This window comes from Volvox carteri (genome assembly GCF_000143455.1).
Source record: "Volvox carteri f. nagariensis unplaced genomic scaffold VOLCAscaffold_3, whole genome shotgun sequence".
NCBI lineage: Eukaryota > Viridiplantae > Chlorophyta > Chlorophyceae > Chlamydomonadales > Volvocaceae > Volvox > Volvox carteri.
Window position 1 is genome coordinate 2,527,252 of NW_003307546.1, and position 17,063 is coordinate 2,544,314.

At 56.6% G+C, this 17,063-nt stretch overlaps 3 protein-coding genes across 3 annotated transcripts in view; 2 read left to right on the plus strand and 1 right to left on the minus strand.

Moving 5' to 3' along the window:
- The window catches only part of VOLCADRAFT_41344 (ubiquitin-specific protease 39), a gene marked incomplete at both ends in the record, with an annotated part of 6,216 nt that extends 2,286 nt beyond the window's left edge, over positions 1-3,930 (plus strand). The window contains 9 exons of the mRNA XM_002946435.1: positions 13-48; positions 468-523; positions 959-1,067; positions 1,334-1,402; positions 1,517-1,618; positions 2,047-2,208; positions 2,822-3,130; positions 3,475-3,585; positions 3,892-3,930. Coding sequence (XP_002946481.1) covers positions 13-48; positions 468-523; positions 959-1,067; positions 1,334-1,402; positions 1,517-1,618; positions 2,047-2,208; positions 2,822-3,130; positions 3,475-3,585; positions 3,892-3,930 — 993 coding nt within the window. The remainder of the gene's footprint in view (positions 1-12; positions 49-467; positions 524-958; positions 1,068-1,333; positions 1,403-1,516; positions 1,619-2,046; positions 2,209-2,821; positions 3,131-3,474; positions 3,586-3,891) is intronic.
- A 1,065-nt stretch (positions 3,931-4,995) lies between these two features.
- On the minus strand, positions 4,996-10,671 carry VOLCADRAFT_72820 (uncharacterized protein). Its single transcript, XM_002946607.1, has 7 exons — positions 10,215-10,671; positions 9,528-9,852; positions 9,128-9,199; positions 8,723-8,809; positions 8,085-8,272; positions 7,154-7,692; positions 4,996-6,902 (listed from the first exon to the last, which is right to left on the minus strand). Exons 1-7 carry the CDS (start codon positions 10,568-10,570, stop codon positions 6,304-6,306), a joined length of 2,166 nt encoding a protein of 721 aa, XP_002946653.1. The 5' UTR covers positions 10,571-10,671; the 3' UTR covers positions 4,996-6,303.
- Positions 10,672-11,246: 575 nt separating this feature from the next.
- On the plus strand, positions 11,247-12,377 carry VOLCADRAFT_86824 (uncharacterized protein; the record flags this gene model as incomplete). The annotated part of the gene is made up of 3 exons (XM_002946436.1): positions 11,247-11,397; positions 11,622-11,790; positions 12,268-12,377. Coding segments are annotated over 3 exons (429 nt in total), but the record flags the coding sequence as incomplete, so codon positions are not given.
- Positions 12,378-17,063: the final 4,686 nt, after the last annotated feature.

The window sequence follows — 17,063 nt, forward strand, 5'->3', positions numbered from 1 at the left end:
GACGGCACCGAGTACATGCCGGGGTTGGTGGGGCTCAACAACATGAAGGTGAGCAGCCGGGTGGGAGGGGGGGCTGCGCTCAGTGGCGGGTGGGGGGAGGGGGCAGTGGCGGCGGTGCTGGAGGTGGTAGAGCGGTTGACTGAACACGAAGTGGTCCTAATGGCTTCTTATGCCTTGTGGTTTTGGCTTTCTCTGGCGGTATTGGGGGTGGCTGGGGACTTCAGGGGCCATCAGCCACTATCAGTTAACGAGCCACCCGCGCGCACCGCTTTGCTTGGCATTTGGGTAACGTCAGCTGCGGACATGTGCGGATCCGCAAGAGCAGGTTATTGGAAATGCTCCCCAGTCCCCAGGTCAGTAAAGTAGGTGGTCCTCTCCCCATCGCCCTTGCCGTACCCTGTCGTACGCCCCTTGCCGTACCTAGTCCTAAGTACATGAAAACTACTCCGCTCCGATTGTCCTTCCAGAACAACGACTACATCAACGTCATCATGCAGATCTGCGCCCGCATCACTCCGCTCAGGTTGGGGTGGAGGGGACCAGGCGTGCGTTGGTGGGGGAAAGGGGGGAGAGGGGGACTTCTTGTGCCCGCACAGGAAGTCGGGGAACTAACTGGTGGTTTCCAAGGACAGTGGCGGCACCAGGCACCCAGGAGGGTGGGGGAGGGGTTGGGATGGCTGGGGAAGGGGAGGGGGAGGAGAGCCCCGTGTTGAGAAGCATGTGGGACGCGTCGCGGGGGCGGAGAGAGGACCTCGTGCTGCTCGCTTTTGCAACCCATGCCGAGCCATGATGGTTTGGTTCGGCCCTGAACTCTGCGACCTCCTGGTTTGGGGTTAGTTGACTCTCCTCCCTGCCCCTGCCCCTGCCCCTTCGACAGCCGTACCCACAACGAACTCCAAGTTCCTTCCTGCCTCTTCCCCCCAACCCCACCCCCAACCCCACCCCCCCACCCCCTCAGGGACTTCTTCCTGGACCCCGCGAACTACTCGGACTGCCGCAGCCCCCTGGTGCAGCGGTTTGGAGAGCTGCTGCGGAAGATGTGGAACACCAGGAACTTCAAAGGCCAGGTGTGCGGTACATGCACGTGTACATGGGGAGGGAGGAACGGATCCTGGTGGCGGAAGGTGGTGGGTAGGAGGGCAGTCCTCCACCGGGGGTCCCGTTGTATTCCCGGGCTGTGTGTGGGGAGGTTGGGGCTGGGGAGGGCCTCCAAGGAGCCCAAAGGAACTGGGGCTCGCCCTCCGCTTCTCTCTTTCCATGCGAACATATCTACATACATACGTACATACACGCAGAAAGATAAGCAGTCACCAACGGCTGCTACCCAATGCAGGTCTCCCCGCACGAGTTCGTACAGGCGGTACGGAACGCTTCCAAGAAGCGATTTACGGCCGATACGCAGGTACGTATGACTTGTGTTCCATGCAGCACGTGGGCGTGTCAATGAGTGTGTCTTCTCACCCTCTTGTTGTTTCCCCCTCCCCCCCCTTCCCCTCCCCCCTCCCCCCCCCGGCAGTGCGACCCCGTGGAGCTCTGGTCCTGGCTGCTCAACAATCTGCATCTGGACCTGACGAGGGGCAAGCCCAAGAAGCCGTCCATCATAACGCAGTGCCTGCAGGTGGGGCGGGGCGGGGCGGCAGGGAGGGGCGGTGTCCGGGAGGGTGAGGGGGAGCCGAGAGGGGACCCGGGCCGGGCCGGGAGAGATGGGGGCGCTGGGATTGAGGGTTGAATACGCGAGTGGTGAGGGCGAAGGGCCTCCTGCCCAAACAGCCGACCTGGCACCACGCCGGGGGAGAGAGGGCCGGAGGTGCACCAGTGGTAGACCCACCGATGAATGCTGCTGCTACTGCGACTGCTGCTGCTGCTGCTACTATACTGCAGCTACTGCTATTGCTTTAAAGGAGGTTTTGTCGGCGCGTACAGATCCTAGTTACGTGTTGCTGCCCCTCGACGTCAGTACCCTAAGACCCAACCCTCCCGCTATCTGCCGCGGTCGCCGCAAGCCCTCACACCTCTGCCCCCCCCACCCAACATGCACACACGCAGGGGGAGCTGGAGGTGACCACGCTGGCGGGTACGGGTAGGGGCACCCGGGCGGCCACGAGTGGGGAGGACGTCACCGAGCGAGTGCCCTTCCTTCTGCTGGGACTGGAGCTGCCGCCGGCCCCCCTGTTCAAGGACGTGCTAGAGAAGAACATCATCCCGCAGGTGCTCGAGCGGATAGGACGGGAGGAGGGGGGAGGGGGAGGGGGGAGGGGTTGTTCTCAGGGTAGGTAGGGAGCGAGGCCAATATAGCTGCGGCGAGGGTGAGTATGGAGCGGAGGGCGGGGTAGCTGGTAGCTACTTAAGAGCTGAGAGTGTAGGGGGGAGTGTAGGGGGGAGTTCAGGGGGGAGTTCAGGGGGGAGTGTAGGGTCGGTGTGAAAAGGGAAGGGAGGAATGGGATTGGAGGAGTGAGGGCAATGGAGTGAAGAGGATCAGGATCCACCGGTGTCGTAATTCCCCTTGCACTGCGTTATCCGATATCGTGGGGGGAGGGGGGGAGGTCAGATTACCCTCCGCCTTGTACACCGCCACCTGCTCTGGGGCCCTCGGTCGTCCTGGCTACCACGTCTAAACACGGACACAAAACACCGGCACGCAATGACAACACCCCCCACCCCATCCGCATCACCATCTCCACCAAATCCTTCACAGCCCCTAGTCTCCCTTGGCCAGTTGCCTTTTGCCAAAATTGAATTTGCATCGCTTTCTTTTGCGGTTTTTTATTATTATTATTGTTTTTAATTTCATTTCTCCTGCGGGGCCGCCATCTCCCATCAGGTGCCTATCTTCCACATCATGCGCAAATTTGACGGCGAGACCATCACCGACGACATCCGGGCCGGCCGCCGCCGCTTCCGCATTACCCGCCTGCCTCGCTACCTGGCCCTCCACTACCGCCGGTTTACCAAGAACAACTTCTTCATTGAGAAGAACCCCACCCTGGTCAATTTCCCCGTCAAGTCTCTGGAGCTACGGGACATATTGCCGCTGCCGGAGTTCCCCGCTGCAGCAGGCGGTGCGGCGGCAGGCGCACCGGACGCAGCCGCGTACGGCAGCTCGTCCAAGTACGACCTGGTAGCTAACCTGGTGAGTAGGAGAGGGGAACGTTGGACGGCGTTACAACCCCCTGGTGTACCTGGAGGGGGAGGGAGGGGGAGGGAGGGGAAGGGAGGGGGAGGGAGGGGGGAAAAGAAGGGGAAGGGGGGAAAGAGGGGGGAAAGAGGGGGGGAGGGTTTCAATGCAGTTAGGATTAGGTGGGAGGGGAACAACACCCGGGGTTCAGCCGCTTGCGTGTTGGTTTCCTGATGTGGTCAGCCTTACGGGGCCCCCTGCCTCTCCAGTAAGCCGTGGCCTCATTCCCCTCCCGAGGGGAGCGGCGTCTCACCACGCGCGACCTCCCACCTCCCCGCCTCCTCCGTCTTCTTCCCCAGGTCCATGACGGCAAGGCCGACAGCGGCACCTACCGGGTTCACGTCCACCGCAAAGTAGAGGACATCTGGTACGAGGTGCAGGACCTGGCGGTGCAGGACATCCTACCACAGGTAAGGGGGAGGAGGAGGAGGGCTGAGGCTGGGTGGAGGGAGGGAGGGTTGCGGGTGCCACTCGGGGCTGTTCTGAGCTGCTGAACCCCACCCCACTCCAACCCACCGCACCCCACACCACTCCGGATGGAGCGCTGCGTCGCCTGTGTGCCGGGTCACGGGCTTCATGTTTCTCTTCCTTCCAATGTCCAAGGTTTATTGCGATAGAGCCCCTCTCTGCCCCCAGTGCCTGGCCCCGCGCGGTAGCAACCCCGTGTGCGACCTGGGACTGAAACCCGAATCTTGAATCCGCTGTTCCTTTTGCAGATGGTGGCGCTATCAGAGGCGTACTTTCAAGTCTTCGAACTGAGGCCCGATGCGACCGCCGGCAGTGTGGCGGCCGCGGCGGCTGCAGCGGCGGCGACAGCGGCGGCTGCAGCGGAGGTGGCGATGACCGACGCAGCGGATGGCCAGCAGTGCAACGCAGTGGAGGTGGTGCAGGGGGGGGGGACGGACGGGGAGGGGGGCCCGGGCGCGGCGGATGGGGCTGCTCCCGTTGTGGAGTCAATGGACACTGCGGCCGCCTAGTAACCGTAGCAATAGTGGTGGCGATGATGGGTTGAGGTAGGTAATACAGCATCGGTGCTCGGCAGGGTCGAGCGACCGATGAAGAGGATGACTAGGTGGACAGGTGGATGGATTGATAGACGATAAAGTTTGGTGTGTTTGTGGTGGCGACGTGTGACGCGCAGCGTCGCGGGGACTGAGCTGCCCGCCGATGTAACACATACATACATACTCAGGTTTGAAAGTTCGACATAGTTCTTTTAGAGAAGTGCAGAGGCCGGTGAAAGCAGGAGATGGGATGCCTGTGTCGGTCCATGTGGGTCCCACTTCCCCAATTCCATTGACAACATGGACAACAGACGTGGGCTTTCTTGGAGACGGGAAAGGGCGGGAGCCTTCCACAGCCTCCGAACAGAGTGGTTGCTTCATGAGCACCAAGGATGAGTGAAGGGCGGGATTCAATTGTGCAATCCGGCTGCATGGTGTGTGTAGATGCCGTTGACCTATTTAGTCGAGGGACAGGCACGCGTGACACAGGCCATGGACTGTGCGACGAGTCTTGCAAGGCATTAGTCAAGATAAGTAACCCCACAGTCCAGCTTATCTATACATCAGCATTGCAGACCGGCGTGCTATTGTTTTCAATCCGATGGTTCGGACAGGTTGGTAACGACTAATGAATCGGAAAGCGTTTCATGGGTTGTATGGATTATAAGAGTTCGTCGTTCAGCTTATTTCGTTGCCTGTAAGTCTGGCATCTGGATTCCAAAGCTGTCTATTAGTATATGACTTCCCGTGCCTGGACTTCATCGTTGAAAGGTGTCAACACTATATCTGCGATTCTATTTTGCAAATCAATGTAAGCGGTTGGAAGATGCTGTTACATGCGACACATGCAACACTACCTTCTCCATGAAGTAGACAATCAGACCGACGATTAGCAGATGCCATAACCAGGACAGCTGTTTTCCTCGTCAGCGCAAAGTGTCCACAGATCTCTCACCACCAATTTCTATAACTGTATCCACACGTGTACAGTCACAAAACGCTAAACAAACAGGTCAGATAAGATATTTTTGCCTTACAAATGACGTCAGCTACATGTGTCGCATACACATACAAAACCACGCACACAATTGCCCCAGAATTTCTTCCTGAGCATCACTTGTTCCATTCTTTACTTTTCACTCTTCTCTCCGGCCAATCCGTCGCCAAATAATTTCTCTCATGGCAATATTTCGACGGTGGCGTGCCAGGCCGCTGCAGCCTGTCCAGCATAAAAGACTTCAAAACTACCGGTCAGGCGTCGGCTCCAACAAAATTTATGTCCTGACCAATACGAACACTTTTCAAATAACTTTCAACAAAACCGTGCGGCGGTCAAAACGCGGCATCACACTCGGCCATGCTAGTCAGGCCAAGACAGGCCAGGCGAAAAACAGTCTAGATCCCCCAACGCAACTGCGTGGGCATCCATGCAAGCCCGGCATTTATGCATAACATGACAGCACTGATGCTCCTCAAATCCGGGAAAAATGGAATACGATACGGAGCGTGGGATTGCGGGAACTTGGCGGGCACAGGAACAAACCCTCCGTCTGGTTTTGCGCTCGGCTCCACCCGCTCAACAAATGCACGACATGCCTTGCCATCACCGCCCAGAAGAGGCAAAACGGCGAGATAAAAAGGAATGCGGCTCAGTCGACTCAGCAGCACATTCCGCTCCTCCCTCTCATTGTTCTCCCTCGCTTCACAAAATGAGGCGGCCAGACACAGCCTTACGTAATTACACTTGAACACCATTGTACACCATGAAACAATAAAAATCAGAAGCCAGCGGCACAGTCGGGCTGCGACATCGGCCATCAGCAGCTCCTATCCTCTCATTAAAAAGCGGCAGTCCAGATGAGCAGCGGCCACCGGTAGAGCGTTTACAATCCAGCTGCAGCACAGAATAATCATCTATCCACCTACCCGAGCATCCTGTCGTCATCGTCATCGACGGAAAAATTGCAGGGACGTTTCAACGCGGGCTCCGCCATGCACGGGAGCAACTCGCTCACCTTTCCGCTGTGGATGACTCGGTACACAATAAGTGGTACACTCGTACACTCAACACCCACTGAGGCGAGAGCGCACGGCGTTTCCAAACCCACTTCCAGGTGTTCCCGCTTACGCCGACTTAGACACCGACGCCAGAGCGCTCCTAGCCACCTTGGGGGCGACCGACGGCGTCGCCGACACGCCATTGCCGTTCTCCGACACCGACGTCCCCGCTGCAACGCCATTGCCGTTGCTGCTGACCGGCACTGCCGCCGGCTTGGCAGCGACCGGCACCGTCACCGCCGGCGTCACGGTCTTGTACGTGGTCACCTTAGGTACCCCATTCGCCGGCACGGCGGTCGTGGTAGCGCGCCATGCACCCATCGGCGGTGCCGTCACCGGCGCCTTCGGTGCCGCCGCCGCCGCCGCCGCGGGCCTTACGTTGGGAGCGCGCGCAACTGCGGGGGTATCGCCTGGAATCTTCTCCTGCACCGGCACCTTGACCTCATTCTTCTTGGCCGTTGCCGCCGTACCCTTACCGTACACGACCTCCTCCAGGAGGCCCTCCCACTTTTGAGCTGGGCGAGCCCAGGACAGGTCCTGGCTGATGCAGTTGTACACCATATCCTTGTAGCGGGGCGTCGCGAACACCTCAGCCGCGCGGCGCACCGTGGCGGCCAGCGCGTCCGCATCCGCCTCGTCAAGACGGTCCGGGTTCAACGCACCCACTGCAACGTAGAACACCACAGCACAACACAGGTTGGTAAGGAGCAGCAACAGCAGTAGTTCTGCATCAGTACGGCGTGCAGCTGACGGTTTGTATTATTAAGGAATTCAAGCTGTTGCATAAGTCTGTACTACGAAGTGTCCATGCGAGTAGCATAACTCTGCCGGAAGTGAGGATGACAGCACCAGTGGCAAGACGCTGGTACCTATCCACGTTAAGAATCCCGTAGCTCCCACCGAAGAGCCCACTCACTGTGGAAGCCCGTCACGCCCTCCTTGACAGTGTCCACCAGGCCACCGGTGGAGGCGACCACCGGGACTGTGCCGTAGTGCATGGCGTGCAGCTGGATGAGGCCGCACGGCTCGAAGCGCGACGGCACCAACATGAAGTCCGCACCGGCGGTCAACATGTGCGCGAGCGGCGCGGAGAACTTGACCACGCCCTTAGCACGGCCCTTGTACTTGGTCGCAATAGAGTTGACCATCTTCTCATACGCAGCCTTGCCAGTGCCAAGAATCGCCACCTGCACCTTCGGGGTCGCCAGCAGCTTGGGCAGCGCAGCCAGGATGATGTCGACACCCTTCTGCTCCTCCAGGCGGCCGATGAAGGCGAAGAGCGGCGCGGTGGGGTCAACCGGCAGACCCAGCTCCGCCTGCAGGGCCTCCTTAGCGGCGGCCTTGCCGGCGTACACGGAGTTCTGGTCGTACGGCAGCGTGAGGTACTTGTCGGTCTTGGGGTTCCATTCCTCAATGTCCATGCCGTTCACGATGCCCTCGATACCGCCGCGCGAGCTGCAATGATGTTTCAAAGTCCACCAAGGTTTGGTGAGGGTGAGGGCGAGGGTTTAGGGTGGGGTCGGGGGGCGAGAGAAGAGTAGCGTTCCAAGGAACATATGCATTGGAAGGGGGTATCGCAACGGTGGCAGCTGATGGGGCGGTTCTGGCTGGACAAACAGGTCAAAGGTTAAAGAAAGTCGACTGAGGAGAGGCGTATTAGGATAGCAACAGGGGCGTGCGCGTCTACGCCCTTCGGCGGTCGTTCCCGTTGGGGTACGGTTAGATGCCCCTAGGCAGCGTCATGACCGGATAGACATTTACCACACGCACACCCACACACACATACTACGCGACACGCGCGCATGTGTGTCAGGCCCTGCTCTCTAGCCCCGAAGACGAGCGCTCACCGAATGGCAGTGTCCAGCTCCACACCTCCAGCCGCGTCAGCGCTGATCTCCGTCGCGTAGTTCGGCGACACCGTCACCAACTTGTCAGCGGTGAGGATACCCGCCTTGAGCCAGTTGATCTTCTTGTAGGTCTTGCCGGTCAACGGGGGCTTCTCGTCCTCCTCCATGGGGGTGGCCTCAGTGTACACCTGTCCGCGATGAGTCCAGGAGGGTTAAAAGATGACAGAGGACGGACACAAATGGAAGCAGGGCAGGCAGGCAGCAGGGCGATCAGCGAGGAGGGCCAGCATTTCAAACTCATGCTGAGTTGAAATACTTTTATTATATTTCCGTCATAGTCAATTCAGGCAGGACGACATCCGGGCCCGGAATCAGAGGACACCACCCAGGGCGTTTGCTTGGGGACTTCTTAAAACCCCTTGGCACAACTGCGACATTGAACCGCACATGCGCCGCGCGTTTCAACGTTCCTATACTACACCACTTTGGTACTAATCCTAGGGTTTGGTGCTAATCTTGCTCAATGTCCCCCTAATGATAATGAAACACAAGCTTGGGCCCATTTCCGCAGCCCTGGCAACAGCTAATACCGACGTTGCCGTCTGTGAGCCCCCAGACTCCCGCACCGCACCGCACACCTTGGAGTAGCCATCGCTGAACGCGAACTTGTCAAAGGCGGATGTCGGCAGCTGCATGTCCTTGAAGGTGTCCTCCCACATGCGGCCCTGAACCAAGGGGCGAACGAGCAAGGGACAGAAAAGAATTATGTATGTGTGACTGCAGGACACCGTGTGCGTTTTAATATATTCTGTTATAGAAATAATCGATTCGCCATGTCACTGTTGAGCATCGGAAACATGTTACAAAAGAAACCGGGAAACTTTGCGAGGAAGTATGAGCAAGTGTGAACACATACAATTGAAAAATCCTCAGCAACCGTAAATTTCCCTGAAATCCCAATCTTATGCTTTCTAGAAAACTGGTCGCAGCGCCAAATATACAAGCCATAAATGCATCATTGTGTCCCCATCCAGATCGCCAACCTGGAAGGCAATGTTGTGGATGGCCAGCACCGACTTGGCCTTCGTGAACTCGCCCTTGGCCTGGTAGACATCCTTGGAGATGCAATGGGGGGAGAGAGGATGAGGGAGGAGGGGGAGGGCACAGATTCCGCCATTCACTTCCTTTTCCAACGCGAATAGGTAGCGGGTACAGAGGGAACACTTATCGTGAGCCTTGCGCGGTGCTACACGACCATAGCACTGCATCGCTCCATAAATCAAAATCGCTCAGCAGGAAGACCATAGCACTTGTTCATTACCACCCTCTTGTCCGAAAATACAGCAAGCAGTGGTAAGGATGCCAGATCAGGTGTGTAAACTAGACGGCAGCACCAGTAAATCCCTAACACCGAGTGGAGGGCTATAGCACCTCCCCACACACCTTCAGCATCAGCGGCACCAGGGCAGAGTGCCAGTCATTCGCGACGAACACGCACTCCTCTCCAGGGCCGAACGGCAGCACGCGCACCGCCTCAATGGCAGCCTTGCAGAACAGCGAGAATCGCTTGTGGTTGTCCAGGTAGTCGGCTCCGGAGCGAGGGCCGTAAAGCTTGGAGCCAGTCTTGCCCCAGACCTTAGCCAGGAACCAAGGGTGATCAACCCACACACGATGAACACCCTTCTTGATGGAGTGGAAGTAGCGGACCTTCTCGCCCATGATATCGACAACGACGGAAGTGTCCCAAGCATCCGCGTACTGGTCGTAGCTGCGAGGCAAGGGAAAATCAGGTGTACATGTGCGCAGAGGGATGATCACGGTGCACGAAGGCGCAAACGTACTCTTCTCATTTATCCTAAATACTGGAACCCTCTTGCTATTTCGGGTGTAGTAGGCATGCCGTGGGGATGATTTTGAAGGAGCTGCGTTACAGCGACAGCCTGAAGATGGAGAAAGGCTCAAAACAACGCTCATAGGAGTGCATCCTGCATGTTCATGCTCCAGGAATAATTACAATACTTGCATCACTGCTAATCGAGCCTTTCATCAACACGATCAGCCGATGACCATTGAAACTGAGACCCCTTATTTACTAAAAAAGGACACCATGACTTCACGCAAGTGACATACCGTGGCGCAATAGTCATGACCCTGTGGCCCCGCTTCACCAGCTCAATCGGCAAGCCTCCTGTCACATCGCCAAGGCCACCTGTCTTGCTCCAAGGCGCAACCTCGGCAGCCACGAACACGATGTCAAGGGCAGCCGTAGCGCCTGTAGCACCCGTCACAGCTGCGCAAGAGGCCTTGCGAGACGAAGGACCACCGCGCGCAAGCTCGCGGAGCAGCTGGTTGGCGGTCTTCTTAACTCCGAAGGCTGCAGCATTGATCAAAATCGGCCGGGCGCTAGGCCTGCTAGTAGACGCAACGGCCATGCGCTGCTCTGCTTGGCGCGCAGGAGCAGCGACGCGGCTACCGATGGACTGCATTTTCCTTGTTGGTTGTAGAACTTTGAGGCGACGTAGGTTTCACTCTATGTACCTCAAGGGACTACTGATTACTTGCAGTAAAGTTCCTACTTAAAGGAAATGGTCACTTATGTATGGCGCCTGGCAGCTCGGTCCGATGCAAGTTGCACCAACCGCAATGGGAAACCTCCACCGTCCGTGGCGCAGGGCCTTATGCTGCGCATATTCGTGCAGTTTGGACACATCTAATCAAAGTATTGGCCTCTAGCAGAAAGATATATTTTAATTCTTCACATTGCTATGCGTATGACCGCAAACTTGGCATTTTCCTGATGCCCAAAATATCTGCCGTATGATCAATTGGTCGAAGACCTGGTTTGATGCCCAGTCCCTGCGAACATGTCTTTGCGATTTCTGCTACTTTACATCAGTATTGCCGTCTTACATTATGTGCTGTCTTAGGCGGGCCCACAAATTACACCGATGTTACAGAAGCTCAACTCGGACCTACGTTCTGGTTAGCATGTACAGCTACTTTACTCTCACCAGCTTGTTTCTTAGAGTACATGTCAAAGAGCTTAGTAGGTCGCAAGATATGCGTCCTTGCACTCCGTGGTTGAACCGGCGTGCGTTAACACGTGTTTCTCTAGAACAAGTGTTCCGCTTCCTCTTCCCCCGCTCCCTTTTTCCCTCACAGCCTGCTCCATTACCCCTATTCCAACACAGCCGTAGAGCAATCACATGCGCCGCAGTTGGTTACGATAACAAGGACGCTGCGTGTAAACCTCGCACAAAAGCTTGTTGCTGTTCTTAAGATGGGCTCCCAAGGGACACCCATATTCCGACTGGTGTGAGTAAGTCGTAGTATCCTTGTGCCGTTGTCCTAAGGTTGCCAAGGCGCGGAATGCTATGCGCGATAGTTTCCCGCATGCGGGGAGCGATGTCTCACTTCGGCGTGGGCAGCTCCAAGGCAAATACACACTCCATGTAGCGCTGTCTCCCCTTTCTCCCGCTCCTTTTGTTTGCCGCCGACAAGTCCCCTGCCATGTAAACCACCCAACGGCCAACGCAGCCTCTTGGTACGCACGGTAATGCAGCGGCAGGAGACGATGCCCACAAAACGCACGTACGGCAGCCGATACGTCAGCTAGCACAATTGCTTCTGGACCCGCCCAGAGCCATCGGGGCTATAGTCATCACGGTGGACCCTTCACCGGCGATTCTGCGGCGTTACAGCGGCGGTCAGTATGACAGCTTTGAATGAAACGGGCTCCCGGTCGCCAGCAAAGAAACTACCCGCCTTCCCTCCAGCCCCCGACCTCGACATCAATCTCGCCTTGCATTAACGAGGCGCTCTTCGTCAGAGAGAAAAAGACACCAGGCGCCTTTACACCGCCTCCCCCAGCCCCGGTCCAAGGCTTCCTGTATACCGTAAATTACCACTTGTGGCATTTATACATGCGGCACATGCTGCAAGTCGTACTACCTTCCATTCATCGCTATCCTATGGCGATGATAATGCTGTGGCAGTTGTCGTACGTAATTTACGTTGCTCGCAGCAAATTACCGGTGACACCACCACCTCCATCCTACCATGCGTGTGTCCTGAACGTGGTATACACATATACATACAAACATACAAACGTAACCACATCACATTGCATATCTCCTCGGTAAAAATCACCGCCAGCGGACCCAGCACCCAACCCACCCCACAGACCTCCGCAACGCGTCCACCCCAAAGAGCGCCGCCTTTCGAGGTGTCGCGGAAGCCGGTGGGGCGAGGGAGAGGGCAGAAAAGTCTCTGGAGGAAACTGGCTCCAACTAAACAAAACCCGATCACGGGGGTTTTCACATTGTAACAATGGTGCCTCTCCCAAGCATCCACAGACAAAGCTGCAGACATAAAAAGAAAAGATCTTCCTCTGATATTTTTAAGAGATCTTTTCCTGGAGCATAAATACTGTACGTCGCGAAATACTCGCTGCTGAAAAAAGGGAACAAACCAATCGCAAAGGCCGCCTACGGCGCTGCAAGTGTACCCTCCATCACCGCCATACACACATACCCAAAAACGGGCCCCCCCAAAAGCCAAGCTTCCTCAGACCACATCTTATCCAATCAAGTCCGTACAGCCCTAGTACGACCGCTTTGGGGACCTTATACTGTTGCAGAGCAGCGGGGGAGAAAAGACTAAGCGCGGACGGACGAGACTATTTCAAATATTCAAAATTGTTCCCAGTCCGCCGCATGCAAACCCCCTGACAAATGCGAAACGAGGTTCCCGACACGCCAACGAAAAGCCAAACAAACGACCGCCCCGCATGCGTGAGGAAAAACATATTGCGGGGGAAAGCCAGTGTCTATGTGAGAGCAGCCACCGTCAAAGGACAAGGCGACACGAGCCCCTCGGGTCCAACCCCCGGGGGGGCCGAGGGGGGCTCAACGGAACCGTTTAAAAACGGGTCACGTCATATACGATCGCTGCCACATTACCCCCACAAACATACAGGATTACAGCCAGGTGGCCGATAAGCAAGCACAGATACCCACGCACGCGTAAGGTAAAGCTATTCATCTGACATCCTCGCCATCTCCTGTCCGCGGCTCAGATAAATATTGAAAACATACTGATTGTAATTTATTATTAGAACACACTCACATTCTCTCTCTTCCTCTCTCTCACACACACACATATACACGTGCGTCACAACGCAACAGCGTGAAAAGCTCCGCGACAGTGTTCAACGTAAAAGGTGAGCGGAGAGAAAATTGCGCGTCATCCCAACATCATCAGCATCAGGCGGGAGAGCGATAATTACGTAATAAATACGTAACCGATTTATGTAAGTACGTAACAAGTTACGTACATATACATTCATACAAACATTGTGCACATATACAACAGCAGCTGACAGCCTACAGGATGACGAGGCCCCTCTTGCCGCCGGTGCCCGATCCCCCAAGATTAACAGAGATAGACAGACAGGCAGGCAAACAGACAGACAAAAAGGTGTACGGATGGCCGTGTAGGAAAGCTTTCAAGTCGATGTCAATCAACGCATCCTCGACGTGACACGTCCTCCTCCCTCTCCGCCTCAACCCACTTCCCCCCGAATCGTCACCTTCCTTTCACTCCTCCTCCTCTTCCTCCTCTTCCTCCTCGCCCTCGTCCTCGTCGCACAAGGCCTGCGCCCGCGCCACTACCTCGTAGTACCTCTGAGCCAGCTTCCCCTTACCCGCCGTACTCGCCTCCTCAGCCGCCTGCTCCAACAGCTCCGCAGCGCGGGCCGGCTGGGGGCCCATACCCGGACCGCCCGACAGCAGTAGATTGCCGTACTGGAAGAGGATCTCGTACCTGCAGTGCGTGTGTGCAGCAGTGCAGCAAACCGAGACTCACGGGTCGGGGCAGACCAGCGACCAATTAGTGGTGTCGTCAACGTCAGGTGGCGGCCGTGGCGGCACGGTGAAGGTGATCCAGGTGGAGATGGCCTGATGGTGGTGCCGAGGGGAGGTGGACTCAGTGGTCTTGGTGGTGATGGTGGTGGTGCTACCACCGACCGTACCCCACCGCCGTTTCCTTCCTGGCCTAGCCGGCCTCTCCACCGCCTGCCGCCCTCCGCCTTTGAAGTCCTTGCCCAACCTCTCCAGCCATACATACACATACAGGCGGCTGGCAGAGGTTAAGGCCTGACTTCTGCTCCCGGAGTGTCCGGATTCAAATCCGCCTCCCGACCCCTCGGGTATGTGAGGGGTGTTGAATTGGGAGGTGGCCCCCCATCTTATGGACGAAATAGGACGTGATTACATCAGCTGACCAGGAACTAAGTTGAGGCGCCGTTGATCCGCTAGATTTGATTGAATGCTGGTGGTGAGTCGCTGAACCCAACGAATACATTCCGAAGTCGGATGGGGTAAATGGATTAGGGTGCCCCTCTCGCAGGGGAGAGCAGGGAACTGCCTCAGGAAAGGGGGCCGCTGGTGAAGCTTTACCACCCTGTAACAACCTACATACACACACACTCCCGGCCCGGCCCCCCACACGCCACACCTCCCCCCCCCACCTGGCCGCTGCCGCCCCGGGAAGCGCCCCCGCCTCCTCCTCCACCACCCTCTTCAGGTCCGCCAGGAAGGTTCTGGAGGGCCTCAGCTCCTCCAACTTGGGCACCCGGAGGAGCTCGGAGTCCGCCAAACTACCCACTCGGGCGATCAGGTCCAAGTTGGATAGGCCTGAGGGGGGGACAAGGGGGGGAAGAGGGGGAAAAGGGTATGGAAAGGAGGTTTGGAGGGGTTGGTGTGGGGGTTGAAAGGAGGACGGGAATCGAGGGGGGAGGACACACGACCCCGCTGTGTGCGAGGGGTGTGTGATGTGGGGCTAGGGGGGGGGGGAGGTGTGTGTTTTAGGGAAAGACTCTGGATGGCGAAGTATTCTAGCCAGCCCCCCAACTGCTCATCACTGGATGGACGACACACACCCCCAGACGCACCTCAGGCCAGCAGCCCCGGCTGGATCCTTTTCTGTCACACCCCGCTTTTTATGCTATTGTGGCTTGTTGTTTGTTCGTTAGGCTTTACTTTGTAGCTATATAGAGCTGCCGTACGCATACATCCTCATATCATCTTAATATAACATGGTGTACTCTCCGTAGCATTTTCTTGCTGTTCTGTTCCTCACCCGAAATGTGAATACTCGAGCCGTCGCCGTTGCGTTCGTTGTTTTGGTGGTTGTGATGACCGTCGGGGAGATCTCGCGGGCTATCACCGTCCCGGGGGGACTCACGCATCACCGACATCTCAAACTGCGGCGGGTCATCCTGCATTTCCGTACACAAGACAGCCGTACAGTGTACGGTGATGCTGAGGGTCCGGGTCCCGGGCGGCATTTTGCATGGTTTGTACGGCATGTGCCATGCAAACATGAAGACTGAGAAAAGCTAGAGAGGAGTGATTCAGCATCAGTTGCAGCACAGGGGCTGTAGCACCGGCTTCATCAATGCTGATCAGCTGTAGCCGGTGAATCAAGCTCAGCAAACACAATTATAATAATCCTAAGAAAATGGAACTTCTACAACGGCGGCGACATGCGCCGTGCCACACATGACACTCCAAACCAGCACTTTTTTGAGTACTTAAGGAGTCGCAGCTGCAGCTGCAGCAGCCCCGCCCATGGCAGCAGTATCAGTACCAGTACCAGCACCAGCTGCTAAAAGAAAGAAATCACTCTTTCAATTCGCGTTATAACCGGCCCAGCCACCACCACCACTTCCATAACCGCCCTATCACCCCAGCAGCTCAGTCCAACCAGTCGCCACAGCCGTCGCTTACATACACACACCCACGCACGCAGAAAGACACATGCATGCACACTTTTACCTACCTACCTACCTACCTACCTACCTAGCTACCTACCTACCTACCTACCTAGCTACCTACCTACCTACCTAGCTACCTACACGTATCTTCCAACCCTCCACTTACATCACTCTCGTTGCTGCTGCCGCCACCGCCGCCACTGCCAGTGCCGCCGTTTTCCTCTCCCTCCTCTTCGTGCTCATGTATGGTCCCCCCGGCCCCCTCCCCCCTTCCCCCGGGGCACATCCCGTCATCGGACTCGGACAACAGGTCGGGTAGCTCAAGAGCAGCGGAGTACCACCGGGCAGCCTGATGGGGCGTGTGAGGCACTCAAGCATTACTTTCACCGTGAGCGCACACAGCGACCAGCATGACAATGTAGGCACAAGAATGCCCTCTCGCTCCTCCCCGCCCCGAACTGCCATGTCGTCCCAAGTAAGCATATATATGCATAGCATGTGTATATATATGTGTATATATATGTGTATATATGTGTATATATATGTATATATATGTATATATATGTATATATATGTATATATATACATGCTATGCATATATATGTATATATACATATATATGTAAGTCTATGGTCCACTAGGACTAGGGAATTCTGGAAACAATTGGACAACACTTCCATGACCACCAGGAGATCAACCGTCAGGGGCCCCTGTGATTTGAGAAGCGGCTACCATATCCGAGGGCAGGGAGCAGCACATTGTGGTGAAACTACCCATCCTTGTGTCAAGAGGGGAGGTCTTCTGGCAGCGATGGTGTTGACCAGACACATCATCAATGGTCGATTACATGTGCCTAGGGTGCAGCTGACTTTGGACGTGGAGCCTATGGAGGTGGAGCTGCTGGTGAAGGACCAGGAACAGGCTAAGCCCATTGTGTGGGAGGTGAGAGGTGTCCCAGTCGGCCTCAGCTGTCAGGGCACGGCCGACTTCCTCACCCGGGCAGACCCCCGGGCAGACCCCAGTCCTCAGGACGTTACAGAATTCTCGCTCCTGGTCCCCACGACTATGGCCGACACGTGGAGGCTGGAGCTTACCAGCAATCGCGGCCTTCCGCGAGAACTCCCGTTTGAATACGGGGAGCCATCGGAGGCGTGCCACCAGAAGGGCACCCTTCAAGCGACCAGGAAGACCCCCTGCCCCCA